The following is a 17299-nucleotide window of genomic DNA, read 5'->3' as shown; positions in this document are numbered from 1 at the left end:
GTATTTTGGTTATAATTTTGCATGGGAGCTAAACAACCATGATGCACTTTATTCTGCAAGCATGAGTCAGCACATTACAGCTGCCATCTTTGTATCTGCAGCTTCTATATCAAGGGATACAATAAAACTCCTACCAAAAATAATTGGAGCCATGGCATGCCAATATATTCTCTCTCTCTCTTTCTCTCTTGTATTAAAAAAGAAGGCAGTCTGGTGCTGGAGGGATGGCTTAGTGGTTAAGGCATTTGTCTGCAAAGCCAGAGGACCCAGGTTCAATTCTCCAGGACCCATATTTGCCAGATGCACAAGGGGGTACATGTGTCTGGAGTTCAATTGCAGTGGCTGGAGGCTCTGGCATGCCCATTCATATTCTCTTTCTCTCTCCCTCCCTCCCCCCTTTTTCTTGGTCAAATAAATAAAAATTAAATAACAAAAAGGCAGTCTGTTAGGCTTGCCTCAAAAATATTAAATATTTGGAAAAACATGTACTGAACAGGTAAAGAATCTTTCTTGTCACTAGTGCCCAGTATAAAAACCATTTCCAATGTAGTAGGTGTAGTAAGCAGTTCCGAGATGATCTAAAGTATACAGAAGGGTATTCATAGAGTTATTTGTAAATGCCGAGAGATTTCATTAAGGTACTCAGGCATCCAAAGGCAACTGTCAAGTCTAAAGGTTATATTCATAATGATGCTCCTTTAACTTTTTCAAAAAACTATTTTGTAATGTCAAGTGAAAAGGTCTACAATGATCAACTCAGCACTAAGTCACTATGGTCCAATATGTTCATTTCCCACCAAAAGGAACTGCAACTGCTGGGTTTTCTGTTGGTCTAGAAAGATCTGACAAATGAGCAAGAAGGAATGAAAGCTGTCAGTCAACTGGGAGCTTGTCAAGGCTTAGGAACCATGCTGAGATGGTTTCTCCTGGCAAAAACCAGGAGTTTTGACATCATAAGGAGAATGCCACAAACAAATCTATCACGTATGTTCAAGTCTATGAACTCAATAATAATACTTAAACACCACACCACACCCCCAACATCCACCTGTGTGTCCCATTAGATAACCCACCCATTGTTTGTTTGTTTGTTTTTAAGTTTTCTTTGAGGCAGAGAGAGTGAGAATAGGCATACCAGGGTCTCTAGCTATTGCAAACAAACTCCAGACACATGTCCCACTAGCTTATGTGGGACCGAGAGAATAGAACCAAGGTCCTTAGGCTTCACACACAAGGACCCTAACCATTGAGCCATCTATCTATCCCTTGTCCATTACTTTAAAGCTTTAAAAGGAAAGAAAAGAGCCACACATTGACCCTGCCTCTCTTTACTGGCTAAACTCTAGCTAGGCAGGCTATAGGAAAAGGACTGCTTTTGTAGAACTAACTAGTAATGAGGGGCTATCATTCATTCAGCTCCTAATTAAGATGCCAACAACAAACACTGGTGGTTAGCAATGTTATTAATGTCTGTAAACAGATGTACAAAACATTACTCATGATGGGTATTTATTTTTCTTAGTTTTCCTTGAGAGGGGTCTCTCTGGGGAGCCGAGGCGGCATCAAAGTCCTAGGCTCAAATAATCTTCTGAGTCTGGCCTCAAAAGGAGTAAAAGTATAGCAAGTAACATCAGCCTCTGTAAAGTATGCTCACCAAAATTATCTCACCGAAACATGATCAAGGCTCTAGATTTTATGGTCAATTGACAGGAAACAGAGGAGACAATGAGCCTGTTAAATGCTATCACAGGCTGAATTAGCGGATTCCAAATGAGACAAACTGGAAGACAGATGGCCCAGCTTCTTCAACAAGTGAAGTATAAACTGACAAAACAGACAAGGGGTAAGTGTGAAATGATTTCTCCCACAAATAAACATGAAAATGTTATGGCAAATCACAGTAGAATCTCAATGGTTCTTGAAACAAAGCACTGTGAGTCAAAATTTGAGAGACATAGCTAAAACAGGAGCTAGCAGTGAATGTACTCTCAAATGCTTTTATATAAAGTAAATAATGACAATGTAGGGACAAGTACAGGAAGACAAAAAGAGCCAACACCAAAGTATGTATGAATGCAACATACCACAATAATATATTAAATAAAATTAAGTCACAAATTAAGACAAAACTGGTGAGTCAAATATTAGATACAGGATGTTCATTCTGCAGAAAGAGCTGACTGAGGCTGGCCAACTAAGGCTGGGCAATGTGTGGACAGACGGCACTTGAAGATTTTTTCACATTCTTTCACTTACTACATTTCTCTGAAAACCACTATGAAGGAAGAATCAAAGGCTTCATTCTGAATTACTTTTTCAACCATAAAGAAACAGGAGTCATGGTAGTATCCAATTTCACCTTCAAAAAATGACTTGCAAAAAGACACATGAGTATTAAGTGGTGAAATTAAAACTGGTCCACACGTAAAGGCTCTTTAGTAAAGCCTGAGATTTTTCTTTTTTTAATTCTACCATTTTAAGATAGACTTCCTTATTAGTTAAGTGTAGAATTAAATGTAGTTAGTACATCAGGTGGCAAGTTCGAGTGTCCATGCAGTACAATACCCATGACCAGGACACTGTCAGTGGTGCTTCCCAGGCACCTGCACACCCTCCACGCTAGCGAGCATGCTTTCACTTAGAACCATGTGGATGTAGAGGGATGCCTGAGGGTGTGGTGTCAGACCAGTGCAAACTGGTACTTACAAAGAAAAAAAACAACCCAAACATTGGTTTTCTGTTCCTCTCAGAAAGGTAATCGCATGCCAAGCTTGATACTTTCTGATGATGCCAAAAACCATCAGGAGGAGAGGACATTTACGGCATTTGGGCTGCTCTGCTAGGTGCTGACACTGTAAAAGGAGCTCTCTCCACTTTACATCTCCAGTCTCCTATGGTTCTGCTCAAAGCACTGAATTCTCCCCCACCACCCAAAATCCACAGGCTACTGTGACTAGAAAGGATATTAGAAATCAATGCAGTCAACCTCTTAAAAACGAGGCCAAAAAGATGATAGCAATTGCTTAAGGTTATTTATTTTGAGCAAGGCACAGATAGAAAAAGCCAAGTGCAAACTACAGATTACTGTTTCTGGAAGGAAAAAACAGACTACATTTTTTTTTTCCAATTTCATAATTATTATTATAGAAATTGAACCCAGACAAAGTTATTTCCTGTACACATTTGTCAAATGCTATGTGGGAATCAAGTGCCTATTTTTTGATCTCTAGAGAGTATATATTTTAAGATTCAAAGAATTTTCAATTTCTTTGATTGGACTAACTTTTGATAGCCACTGACAGTCAATCTTATGTGGGCTTAGTCGATGTGCTCTTAGAAAACAGTACCTAAGAGCCCAGTATTGTGTGCTGTGTAGTTTATTATGGCTTGGTTTTTAAATTAGGTAGTAATTATTAGACTAACCTGAGAACCTTTTTAAATTTTTTATTTATTTATTTGAGAGTGACAGACAGACACACAGAGAGAAAAGGGCAGATAGAGAGAGAATGGACACTCCATGGCTCCAGCCACTGCAAACAAACTCCAGATGCATGTGCCACCTTGTACATCTGGATTACGTGGGTCCTGGGGAATTGAGCCTCAAACCAAAATCCTTAGGTTTCACAGGCTAGCACTTAACTGCTAAGCCATCTCTCCAGCCCCTAGGGGTGCTTTTTAATGGAGGGAAAAAAATATATATATTCTATTAATGGATAATTTTTAATAAAGTATTTTTCATAAAAGTAGCAAATGCTTATTAAAAAATCTTGTAATAGAAATAAATGTGAAAAGTTGCACATAACCCTACCACACAAAGTAAACACTATTAAGAATTTTTCAAAATTTTCATGTAAAAGATTTTTATATATAGTATTAAACAAATTCAGAATCTTTAAAACTTCATTTTAACATAAATATTTTCTGTTATTACAAAATGCTCACAATCAACTAAACAGTAGCAGAAAGTCTTGTATGTATATGTATATATATATTTAAAGACAATGTATAAATGTTTAGGACAATTTGAGATCTTTCCATTGCAGATGGAAGATACTGGTCAGGCCTGGCTAAAAGCCTAAAGATAAGATCAATTACTATTTGCCAGATGTTTCCTTTATGCCCCTTCCTGTTTCCTAGTACCTGTTACCACAATTCTTTTAAAATCCCTGCTGCACATGAGTGGTAACTCAGCACTCTTTACAGAAACTTGGGCTCTTACTGGACAGTGACTACAAGGTTGCATAACTGTGATTATAAAAAGTAGGAGAGATCTGTCTGATTTCAAAATTTTCCCTATGTTTTACTTGAAGGTATAAGCATTTTTAGTATTTTAAAATATTTTTTTCTTTTTCTTTTTATTTATTTGGAAGTGACAGATAAAGAGGCAGGTAGAGAGAAAGAGCACACCAGGACCTGCAGCCACTGCAAACGAACTCCAGATGCGTGTGCACCCCCTTGTGCATCTGGTTAACATGGGTCCTGGGGAATCGAGCCTTGAACCGGGGTCCTTAGGGTTCACAGGCAAGTGCTTTACCACTAAGCCATCTCTCCAGCCCCATTTTTAATGTCTTAAACAAGTTGATATTCAATAATTAGAAAGACATGGGACTAAAATAAATTTCTAAAACCTTTGCCAGCTGCTATCTGGCTTTGTATATCAAATGCCTATTTTCTTCTTTTGAATAGATAAAATTCTCGCTGATTTTTTCATGTCAACAGTTTCCCTCAAAACAGTTTGATTCGATAAAACTTTAGCAAAAAAAAAAAAACAAAAAAAAAAACCAAAAAACTTGTCATGAATATATAATTACTTTTCCAAATAATTGTTGAATGGAAATAATATGAGATCTTTTGATAGTATCACCAAATTACTTGTACCTAAGAAATTACAATTGTAATTTACACAAATTACACTTGTACCTAAGAAAGATCATAGCAAAGTCATTTTTCCCCACATGTTGGTGTGAATGTGAAATGCCCCCAGAGCCCCATGTGTTTATGATAAACCCTCATACTCAATCCCCAGCTACAGGAGGTATGTGACTGCAGGTGGAACTCAAGGTTGTTAGTGTTAGGCCACTGGGTGGTCAGAGTGCACTCATTCTTGCTGCTATCTCCCAGCTGATGTGACAAGATGGGAAGCCCAGCCTCTGACTCTGCCATGCTTTCGCTACCATGATAAACTCTTTCCTTCCATATGTTGCCTTTGGTTGGGTTGTCTTAAACTTTCATAAAGAAGGTCCCTGCTACACAAGAGTAATGGATATGTTTTCTCACACCTAGGTTAATAAATGTTTTTTTTCTTCTTTTTAGACAGGGTCTCACTAATGCAGCCCAGGCTGGTGTTAAACTTGCGATCCTATTTCTTATCCCACCCCCACTGAGGACTGGGATTATAGATGTGTGGTGTTATACAAAGCTCTAGGATGACATAATTTATTGGATTTATTGAAATGAAGTTATTATAATTAGAATCAGAAATCAAAGAAGGGAACCTATAAACTCATTTTTTAGAAAATAAAAACCAAGGATTATTTAAGTGAAAATCTCTTAAGGGCTATATGGGTTAGTAATGTTAAGAATTATTGTTCATTTATCCATTTTCATGTTATAATCTACAGTTTGTGGTGATTTATGGTGCTTACCTTGCAAGGATGACTTACTGAAGGTAGTAACTGAAGGGGCTATAGCAAGAGGGAGTAAAAGAGGGTGAGTTGACTGAAGTGAGGACACTACTCAAATAGTAAACACCACTGAGTCTAAAAATAGTCTTGAGAGAATGCAACCACCCCCGCATAATGTCTGAAATTCCGCACGCACAGTGCAAGCAAGTGTTTTCTTCACTAAGTCTTTATTTCTCCCAGTAAAAAGGATTCATGCTGAATATGTAAATTTGTCTTCGTTTATGAGATATGAGAAAAACCAACCTTATCTAAGAGCTTCAAATGTTAATGCATGACCTTCTTCCCACAAATTGAAACCATAAGCTGCATGGGAAGTTGTGGAAAGAACGGACTAATTTTTGTGATTGGGTTTACTTTGGGTGCTACGAAAACATGTATCTGACAAGAAACTGCCAAACTTGAATGATAACACACATCTATACGGAGGAGTTGTCGTAAAAGTAACTTAACACTGGCTCAGAACAATTTACATGGCAATGTTCACTTAATGTAAATCTAAAAGTCACAAAGAATTAAGGTAAAGTCCTCCAGAAAAGCCAGGCATGGTGGCCTGTAGTCCTGAGCAACTTCAGAAGCGAAAGTAGGAGGGTCCCGTGAGCTCCATTCTAGTTCAGCCTAGGCAACACAGTGAGTGAGAGTCTCTCTAAACACTAATAAAAAGGAAAGAAAAATTCAAAAATCCACAGGTAGACAGAAAAACTTAAAAATGGATAAGAGTCAAAAACACCAACTTCAAATTTTAATAGCTGATATCAAGTAAAATTTTATACTTAACTTTACTTCTACATATATTTATATAATTTGCTTATATCTGTTTTCTTACTTCCAATGAGATATTTACTTCTAAATATAATCTCCATTAACTTAGCATTATGAACTTCTGAACACACACACCCCATCAAATGGAAGAAAAAAACAAAACAGAAAAGGAGCCCAACTCACCTCTGTTGATATCCATGGCATACAGCTCTCGGAGACCCAGGTCATTAAGCGATTTTGTCACATCAAGGAGCTCCTGAGATTGGTAGTCTTTTAACAGCATTGTATGTAATGGATCAAACTCACATTTGCTGCATATAATAGGAGCAAGTTCTTGAAGGGATGCATAGGGACTAACTCTCACTATGGTCTTCTGTGTCTTCTTAAAGTTGATCACTACTCTTACAGTTTTCTGAAATGTAAATCCAATCCATACTTACACCATAATTCCTTTACAAATACAAACTTTCCACACTGATTTCTAGGATAATCTGTTAATATACAGCTACATATTTACACAACAAAGAGTGCTTCCTTCTTTGTTGTAAAATTTTCTTTTTCATAATATTACTTCCTAAGTCTAAAGCAGATTCTAACAAAACCAAAAAAATTAGGTGGGTTTTGTTTCCTGTTTGTTTATCTTTGTGGTACTAGGAATTGAGCACAAAGCCTCATGAATATTAGGTAAGTGCTCTGTCACTGGCAATATTCCTAGCTCTCTTTTTATTTGCTATTTTGAGACAGTGTCTTACTAAGTTTCCCAAGCTGGCATTGAACTCACTGCAGGCCAAGTCGGCCTTGAACTTGTGATCTCTCTGCCTCAGGCTCTGGGATTATAAACCTGAGCTATAATGCTCAGCTCAATTAACATTTCACCTACTCTAAATTAAATTCATAACCTTTGATAGTAAAGTAATACATATATTTAAATGTAGTAAAAGTTCCTCGCTGGGTGTGATGTGCATGTCTTTAATACTTTGGAGGCAGAGGTAGGCAGATCATCATGAATTCGAGGCCAGCCTTGGACTACACAGTAAATTTAAGGTCAGCTTGGGCTAGAGTGAGACCCTACCTCAAAACTCAGAAACAAAAACAAAAAAATAATTTGAGCAGCAGAGACGGCTCAGATGTTAAAGGCACTTGCTTGCAAAATCTGACAGCCCAGACTCAATTCCCCAGTACCCACAAAGCCAGATGTACAAAGTGGTGCATGCAAATGGAGTTCATTTGCAGTGGCAAGAGGCCCTGGTGCACACATTTCCTCTCCCTTGCTCATTTACAAAACTTCATTTACTTTCTTTGTAAATAAATAACTAAAAATGTTTTATAAAAAGTTTCTGGTTCAACCATTTTTCCTCAAATTTCAATGTGTCATTTTTTCTTACTGCTGTGTAGAATTTCATTGTGTAGATATACCACATCTTAGTTATCCATTCTTCTAGTGATGGACATCTGGGTTGATTCCAGCTTTTAGCTATTACAAATCGAGCCACTATAAACATTGTTGAGCAAATCTCTCTGGACTGTGGTTTAAAGGTTTTAGGGTACATGCTTGTCTGTATTCACTAAGTACAAAACTAATTAATAAAAAAAAATAAATCATTAAAAAAAGTTCCTGATGTCACAGTATCACTATTTCTACATCTTTCTTAAACACTTATTTTCAATTTAGCAAATATACATAAAAATAACTATCCACATCTTATGTTATTATTTATTTAATAAGTGTCATTTGAATGGCTTGTCCATTGTCTGGATGAACAAAAAGGTATTTTGAAGAATGCCATTTCACTATTCCAAACATGATAAATGAGGCAAACACTGCCAAAAGCCCAATGAACAGTAAGTTACCAACAAGTGAACGCTAGGTATTGTGGCTGACTTTTGGCATTAGTATTAGTACCTCATTTAATTTCAATTTCTGTTAAAAATATTTTAAAAACTTTAAATAGTTAATACTAATAATTATAGAATTATTTAGAATCTTTTAAGTTTCATTATTTTAATGTAATTGAATTAAACCCTATACCTTAATGGAACTCAGCAACATGTAGCTATACCATGTGAAATCTACAGTCCACAGATTCTCATTCATTCATAAAGCTTAGTAAAGGGCTCCTGGCAATGATAATCTACTTGCTACAGCATAGATGAAACCATGTCTATGTGGATAAATAGCCTGGAGATTCAGATAGTGCGTAAATACAGAGCTGCATGGAAGACAACCCAATGTCTTACTAATACTTAGTAGCCAAACATATACTATATAGTATCTTACTTATAAAAATCCTACCAATATTTTGGCAAAAAGTTTTAACAGCAATTTGAAAAGAATGTGAGAATGCATTCAACAAATGTAAGTGAACCATCAACACAATATAGAAAACTGTACATACATTATAAAGTGAAAAGCTGAATGTTGTTTATAATATAGGAATTTTTTTTTTTTGAAGCAGTCTTATTCTAGCCCAGACTGGAGTAATTCTCTTATGTCAGCCTCTTGAGAGCTGCGATTATAAATGTGAGCCATCACACTCAGCTGCTGGAGTATCTTTTGAAAAGCATAATCTTCTACTCTATTGTTTATAACAATAGAATAATTTTATGAGCGCTGACTAAGGACTGGATATGCTATCTCAGTGGTAGAATGCTTGTCTAGCATGTCTTAGGCCCTGGGTTTCGTTCCCAGTACCACAAAATGGATAAATAAAGTGATCTGATTAGCATCTTTATGGTTCACAATCTTTGGGGACTATTCATCCATAAAACAGTCACTGATTAGCATAATGAACTACATCCAGGTATAATTTGTAACCGCTACTGACCAGATATGCATAAGCCAAAATATTTTCTTAATTATTATTCATTAAAAGATCTTATAACTTGGGCTGGAGAAATGGCTTAGCAGCTAAGTGCTTGCCTGTGAAGCCTAAGGACCCCGGTTCGAGGCCCAATTCCCCAGGACCCACGTTAGCCAGATGCACAAGGGGGCTCACGCGTCTGGAGTTCATTTGCAGTGGCTGGAGGCCCTGGCGTGCCCATTCTCTCTCTCCCTTTGTTTCTCTCAAATAAATAAATAAATAATAATAAATAAATGCAAAAAAGATCTTATAACTTCCTTTTAAATAATGAATATCTTTAAAGCACAGCTTAAAATACTACATAGGCATACTTGTCAGATTCTGATGCAGTCATATTGATCATTTTTATAGCCCTTGATATTTAAAATATCCCAATTATGGTTGACCCAAGAGTCAATAACTTACTCAATTCTAAATAAAATTGCCTAATAAACACACGCATAATGAACACATAATAATAAACACAAATGGATAAACAGCATGGAGATTCAAGCAGCACATAAATTCAGAACTACATTAAGGCAGTCCAATGTTTTACAAATACTTAATATCCAAACATATATTAAAGCCTCTTAAAGTTATTATCCTAATAAACACTTCCCGATAAAATGACTAAAATTTAACAATATTGCCACCATAAGCTCATCAATAAAAAAAAAAAAAAGATCATCAATATCTAAGTGGACTCCTTACCTCTGGTATTATAGGTGTAGGTTTTTTCTTATCCAAAGTTTTTGGCTTTAAAATTACCTGCTCTACCTCCAACAATCCTATTGGTGTGTTTGGCTTAAATTTAATGTGAGTCTTCTCAGCTGTCAGCAAGTCAATAGTGTGACTCGATGGATTTAAGTGATACTGTCCACAGAGGAATATCAGCAAGTCCATCATCGGCTTACTGCAAAACAAGTGACAATGTTCATAAGAGCCCAGAGAGCAATGCTAGTGACTGCTAAGCTTACTGACCTGAAAATTCTTCTTAGGGTATGCTCATCTTCAACAGATGAAGCAAGGCTTAAAATTCCAAGTGTAAGATAATTAGGCAGACAAAAATCATAATAGTTTAGAATGCTCAGGTTAGAACTCTAAGAGATCATAGCTCCTAGAACTGGTTCAATAATTATATTTTTATTTTCCAAATGTTTTCACATTATAAATTTTATGAGGAGTTCCTTCCTTACCCAAGAGCCGTCACTTAGTTTAATACTCTTCAGTCTTTGAAATATCTGTAGACTTTAGCTTTTGAACTGGCTTCAATGCAAGTCTCATCAAATGAAGCACTTGGAACAATCATCCCCCTATTGGCTTAGAATACAGTGAATATATATGTGAGAAGACCCTCCAAATCCTCAACCGCAGAGGATTGATTTCTTCAATTGTTCAAGGAACACTTATTTAATATTTCCTAGACTCTGATATCATGGTGTAAGAATTAAAACATATCTGTTCTGTAAGAGCTAATACTCAAATTGATGGGCTAGACCAAGCAGCACAAACTACATCTTGTAGGCCCACCATGTATGATTTTTCTGTTTTAAAGACAGGGGTTTATGTGTACCCCAGGTAGGTTTCAAACTTGTAATCTTCTTGCCTTAGGCCCCTGACCCCAAGTGCTAGAATTATATGCATGTACCACTACACCTGACTTCCATGGTTTATTTTTAAATAAAGTTTTATTGGATCATATCCATACCTCTTCTTTATGTAACAGGCTGCTGTTGTGCTGTGATGCTAGACTGAAGTAAATGTGGCTGCTAGATTGTACTTTTACCATCTGGCTCTTGACAGAAAATGTTTATGACAATAAAATGTCAGAATGAATTTCAAACGAAAACTGTGAAGTCAGAACCTGTTTCTCTATATTCTAGAGGAATTTTGCATACTCAACTTGAGAATCAAGTGTACTCCCAACTTTTTGTTTCCTTCCAGGACTCCAATCTTTTGAAATTATGACACAGTGTTGTCTTTACAAAGTTCATGTTCCAGAACTGTGAAACCAAGTCACGGAAAGAAAATCTCATAGTGTTTTAAATGAGCTTACAGTTTTGTGTTGAGTTTCACACAGCCTTTGGGCTGCAGACCCAGTTCTAGGAGCTATGATCTCTTAGAGTTCTAACCTGAGCATTCTAAACTATTATGATTTTTGTCTGCCTAATTATCTTACACTTGGAATTTGAAGCCTTGCTTTATCTATTGAAGATGAGCATTTACACAGAGATTTACACAGGCACCAACTCCAGACATAGAGTTGCATTTTCATTCACGTCACCACCAGGACAATATGGTCTTCTCCTTTCGTACTTGTCAGCCCTTAAGGAAAACAAACTATAAAATGTTTGCCTCTAATGCCTGCATATCCTAAAATGTTACTTTAGATTTGGAAAAGGGCACCAAAACATGGCATAAAGTTCTATTTCATGGTTGGAGGTGGAGGCTCATTTCTCTGGTCATCTCTTGACTTTAACATAGCTATTTCCTTTCAGGACCTTGGCAGGAAAATGAGAGTAGGCATCTCATCATTCAGAATGCCATGTTACATTTACTTCACATGTTTTTATACGGTATCTCACCCCACACTCTTAATTTTTGCTTGTTGCCTCTTGGTTGTGATACAGAAAAATTCTCCCACTGAAGGGCCAGTCGTTGGACCCATGTGATCTTGAGGTCAAACAAAACTTAAGAGATTTTCCAGCCATTTTCTGTGTCCAGCTTGGTTTCTCTCCCTCACCTGTGGTTGTGACTAGTTCCTGCGCCACTGCATCCCTGTGCAATAAAGACGTACATTTCCATTCTTTTAATTCCGTCGTGTTGCAGTACAAGGGATTGATCCCAAGGCCTTGTGCCTGCCAGGCCAGCGCTCTTCCAACTGAGCTCTTTCCCCAACTCATGATGAACCGCATTCATTTGTTCATGATGCCCTTCTCCTCATTTATAAGCAGCACTGCACTGCACACAGATAGGGTCAGTAAAAGACCAAGCCCCTCAGTAAAAATGTACCCTAGACAGTGGGGCAGTTCTCAAGATACATTCCCCACGTGGTTTGTGGATTCTTTGGCAATAATATTTTGGAGCCTCATGACATTCTCTGGAGCCATATGCTCTGTCCATACATAAATTTGCCTTTAATGGCCCAAAATTTGGCTTTGAATGGTACATTTTAATTTAATCCATACAGAGATAGTACATTGTTCTGAATATTTGGGGTAATGCAGTAAATACTCTATGAAATCAATTAATTCCATCTAGCCAGTCTAATTTTGGCAATGGTAGTTTCTTTCTCTGACAGCTAATACTGTTAAGCAGGGTTAGATAATGTCTAGGAAAGTGCAATTATAAATACAGCCAAACTGGAAGGGAAGAGGACTTTCACTGCCAACCAAATGAACATCTGTTCTCTGCTGTCTGTACATAAATGGTGATATATATAGATTATATTTCTATTTCTCCTTTGATCAATGGTCAAATAATAAATCCGAAAACACGAAAGTTCATAACTGAAATACCATTCAATTCCAGAAATACAAAATGAGCGTGGTCCCAACCACAAATGTAAGTGGTCTGCTAAGGGACATGCTTACTGAGTTCACCAATGGTTCACAAATCATCACTAAGGTTGCAGTAGCTCCTGGGGGGTTTCATATAGTATGATCAGGAAGAGTAAACTGAAAAGTAAGAATCTAGAATGTGTGAGATATGGTGAATACTCGAGGAGGCCCAAGAGCATGAAATAGTAGCGAATACACAATCAGACCTCAAAGGAAGTACAGCAGTTCAGCCAATCCTATTCAGGCCTTTCTGAGAAAATAGGCCTAGGATTCACTTATAACTAGACATGAACACCTCTAACAAGACATTTTAACAATTTTTATTCCCAGGAAACTAAGCCTATGCCAGGCACATAGGGAATCCAGTGCTGTGGCACAGGGAATTCAGAAGAACTACCAATTAGTTTCTCTTGGGTAATTCTTGAATATCAATGTTTGTTACACATGGCACACAATGTTGGACCGAGATCTCTGTACAGTAACTGACGCATGGGCAAACAGATGATGAAAGGGTATATACATGCATTAGGGAAAAATATATATTGGAAAACTGGGGGTTACTGCATGTGTATATATGGTGCGCATGTGGGAGTAAGCACACATGTGTATCAGTGTGCATGTGTGCCCATGTGAAGGGCCAAAGGCCAAAATTGGGTAACTTCTTCAATCACCAACTAATTCTTTGAGAGGTCTCTCACTGAACCTACAGACCACTGACTCAGGTAAACCAGGTAGCCCCTGGGATCTGTCTATCACCATCTTTCCAGCACTGGGACTTTAGGAACATGTACCATGCCTAGCATTTTAAGTCGAGGCTGGTGATCCCGACTCAGGTCCCCATGCTTGTGCCCTAAGTACTCTGCCCATTAACTATCTCTTCGGTCTCTTATTTGCTTTTAAATTAACAAGTGTGGGTAATGTAAGCCTTGTAGTATAGAATATTATGCCAAGAACAGTAGGTAGAGCTAGTCTCTTTTCCAAAAGAAAAGAAAAAGAATCTGAATGCTTCAAATGGATATATCAACACAGCCACACAACGCAGGAGTCCTCTCTGCGGTGAAGGGACGGCACAGCCTGGGAAGCCAGGGCACCAACTCTGAAGTAGTGCTACGTCCACAGGCTACTGCTGCACTAACCAGACACAAAGGGTGCCCACAGCAAATGAAATCATTCCAAAATAGTTGTTTAGCGTTGGCTATCTGTATGCCAAACCACTTTTGCCAAAGACAACAAGTTTGGAGTTAAGGAAATTATATTGAGCTGATGTACCTGACAGCAGTTGGCTAACAGGTTTGACCACAGGATCACCACAAGAAAAATGTCTGCCTTCCTGTCGCCTAAGGCAGGAGCATTTGAAGTTCAAGATAATAATTATTAAATGTGGATGAGGATGGTGTGAGCATGACCACCAACTACCCCCTCCAAGAAGTTGTGTTACCAGCCCCTCCATCCTCCTTATTCCCACATCATTGGTATTTTGGTTAACCACATTACTTGAATTTTTCTTTGTATTAATATTATTTACAGAATCTTTCTTTAAGAAGATAATGATATCCTGTAAGTTTTAAAAATAATGTCCCAACCTGTAGCTCTTACAATCTTTCTTCCCCACCCCCCTCTTCTACAAAACTCCGAGTCTTGGTGGCATAGGGAGGAGGGAAAAGATTACACCAACTCATAATGTATCCAAAGTATGTTCTTAATTAAAAAAAAATGTCTAAAAGAAAAAAATACCTCTCTTTTTAAACAGATGATGCTTAAGAAGTTCATGACCAGATTAAGTGTGAAACACAGCATATGTGAAGAGTAGTCAGAATGAGACTGTGCTGATTGCACAATCTACAACCTTCAGTTACACTTAGCACCCTCACTACTTCAAAGCATTGTCCATTGGGGTGTAACAGATGGTTTACAACAGGCCACCTTCACTAACTGAAGACTTTACTAGAACCTTCATTTAGATTCACCCTAAACCTCTGGGGTTCCTTTCCATTTGGACACAGAGTAGTAGTGGTTTTGTAAGTGATGGCTAACATCACCTTCTGTTTAGGTGTTTTTAAGCTTCAACCAGGTATCAAAAAAAATACAGCCAGGTGTGTTGGTGCATGCCTTTAATCCTAGCACACGGGAGGCAGAGGTAGGAGGATCACCGTGAGTTCAAGGCCAACCAGAGACTACATAGAGAATTCCAGGTCAGCCTGAGCTAAAGTGAGACCCTACCTCAAAAAAACAAAACAAAACAATACAACAACAAAAAACAGTCCATGGTTTAATAAAGACCTTTGAGAGTAGCAAGGTGTGCAAAAACTATCAGTGAATTCCCAACACCTGCATGTGTTTAAATGCGATCATTTACTTACAGAGTGCCTAAAAAATGTGTCCTCACATTTGGAACAGCTCAGAGCAAAAGCAGGCACTATTAGTTGTGACTCTGGGATAAAGGGTGCTGAGAGAGGCTGCCCTAGAAAAATAGGGCACATGTGATCAGCACTTACTGGAAAATGACACGTTCCAAGCGGCCAGTAAGAGATTCTAGGTGAGATCCTGCCTTACTATGATTTTGTACACCTGTCCAGGATCTACCAATGGATTTCAAATCTTTTCAACTAATCCTCAAAATTGAGTTGAAATTTTTCCTCCTTAACAAATTTACATCAACAACCTAATGAGATAAGTAATAGCACATATGTAAATAAAACCGTTTATCTTTGGAATGTACTGTTCAGATGTTTGATTTTTAAAAACTGCTATTGCGAATTTAAGAAATGTTAAGTTTTAAAATAAAATATTCTAACACAATACAGTACAAAACTGTTTAAAGAATCTAAACAAACATTTTTTAATGCATATATGTGTGTTGTGTGTGTATGTGTGCATATGGAAGCCAGAGGTTGGTGTTGGATATCTGTCCTCCACTGCTTTCCACGTTATTTTTGCAGGCAAGGTTTCTTGCTGTGTGTGTGTGTGTGTGTGTGTGTGTGTGTGTGTGTGTGTGTGTACGTGCACACGCACATGTGCACGGGTCTCAGAGAGGTTAGAGAACAACCTCAAGTACTGTTCCTTAGGCACTGTCTACGTGTTTTGACAGAGGGTCTCTAACTGGCCTGGAACTTGCCAAGTAGGCTACAGTGGCTGGCCAATCAGCCCAGATACCTGTCTCTGCTGCCTCCCCTTCTCTGGTACTACAAATACATGTCACCATGCCTGGCTTTTGTTTTGTTTTGATTTGTTTAAACAAGGGTCTTTGGCTCAAACTCACATCCTTATGCTTGCCAGGCTCTTTACAGCTAAGCTATCTCTCCAACTCTTTGTTTTTCTTCATTTAGCCACTTTTAGTTATTCTTAGACAATGTCTCATGTAGCCCAGGCTGACCATGAACTTTATATAGTCAATAATGATGTTGAATTTCTGGCCCTACTTACCTTTACTTCCCAAGTACTGGTATTATAGGAGAGCACTGCCATGCTTGGCTTCCTTCAACAGTTTCAATAAATATACTTACAACATGGATTTTGGAAATTCTGAGATACATAACTTTTTAAATATTTTATTTATTTATTGAGGAACAGAGACAGAGAGAGCAAAAGAGTGAGAATGAGAGAGAGAGAGAGAGAGAGAGAGAGAGAGAGAGAGAGAGAGAGAGAGAGAGAGAAAACAGGTATGCCAGGACCTTTAGCCACTGCAAACAAACTCCAGACTCATGCACCACCATGTGCCTCTGGCCTATGTGGGTACTAAGAAATCAAACCTGGGTCCTCTGGCTTTGCCTGCAAGCCCCTTAACTGCTAAGCCACATCTCCAGCCCCGTAACTATTTCATTTGTGTCTTAACAAAAAATTATCAACAATGACGTATTCTGTCATTTTTATTCACTTACTTGTTTCCAACAGGTGGCACTGTGCTCCATGTAAAATGTTCCTGAACTCTATCTGAACCACCCTGTACCAGTCAGAACTGCTGATAGTCATAGGTGGGCAAACCAAAACATGTATTACAAAAAACAATGTCAGATGCTTCACCCAAAAAGTTCAGAGAGGTGAGGTGATGTTTTGGGATCACACAGCAGTCTGTGAAGCAAACTATAATGTCTCTTTCAAACATCAAGTTTTAAGTTCTGTGCTGTCTTGTGTTTCTGTTCATGAAGTTCTCAGACTTGGCCAGTTCAAAAGAGAGAGAGAGAAATAGCGTCTTCTGTTGTAAGTGGTGTTTTTTGTCTGCCTTCCTCCCTCTTGTAGGACTGTACTGGTCTAGTAACAGAAATGTCTCCTTGTCAAGTAACAAAGAGGATTCATGTCAAACTTTTATCAAATTTCCTGAATTAGACATTTTGCTTTAAAGGTATATCCTATGGAAGGGGGAGAAAAAAGTGGGAAAGGGAACATTCAATGAAGAATCCTTAGAGCACCGGACTCTGAGGACCTATTTATCCACATAGTCCCTTGTTACATGTAC

The 17299-nt window shown here is 37.9% G+C and overlaps 1 protein-coding gene across 5 annotated transcripts in view; it reads right to left on the bottom strand.

Annotated features, from left to right (window-relative positions):
* Cobll1 (cordon-bleu WH2 repeat protein like 1) overlaps positions 1-17299 on the bottom strand; it is a 176333-nt gene that overhangs the window by 44744 nt on the left and 114290 nt on the right. For 4 of the 5 annotated variants that reach the window (XM_045147262.1, XM_045147258.1, XM_045147259.1 and 1 more), the window contains exons 3-5: positions 9998-10199; positions 6627-6855; positions 5646-5684 (exon numbers count right to left, since the gene is read on the bottom strand). In XM_045147262.1, the coding sequence (XP_045003197.1) occupies positions 5646-5684; positions 6627-6855; positions 9998-10199 (470 nt within the window). The remainder of the gene's footprint in view (positions 1-5645; positions 5685-6626; positions 6856-9997; positions 10200-17299) is intronic. The other variant, XM_045147260.1, reaches the window with a different exon arrangement.

This window comes from Jaculus jaculus, chromosome 4, assembly GCF_020740685.1.
Source record: "Jaculus jaculus isolate mJacJac1 chromosome 4, mJacJac1.mat.Y.cur, whole genome shotgun sequence".
Taxonomy (NCBI): domain Eukaryota; kingdom Metazoa; phylum Chordata; class Mammalia; order Rodentia; family Dipodidae; genus Jaculus; species Jaculus jaculus.
The sequence above is the reverse complement of the archived record's forward strand: the minus strand, read 5'-3'. Positions and strand labels throughout refer to the sequence as shown.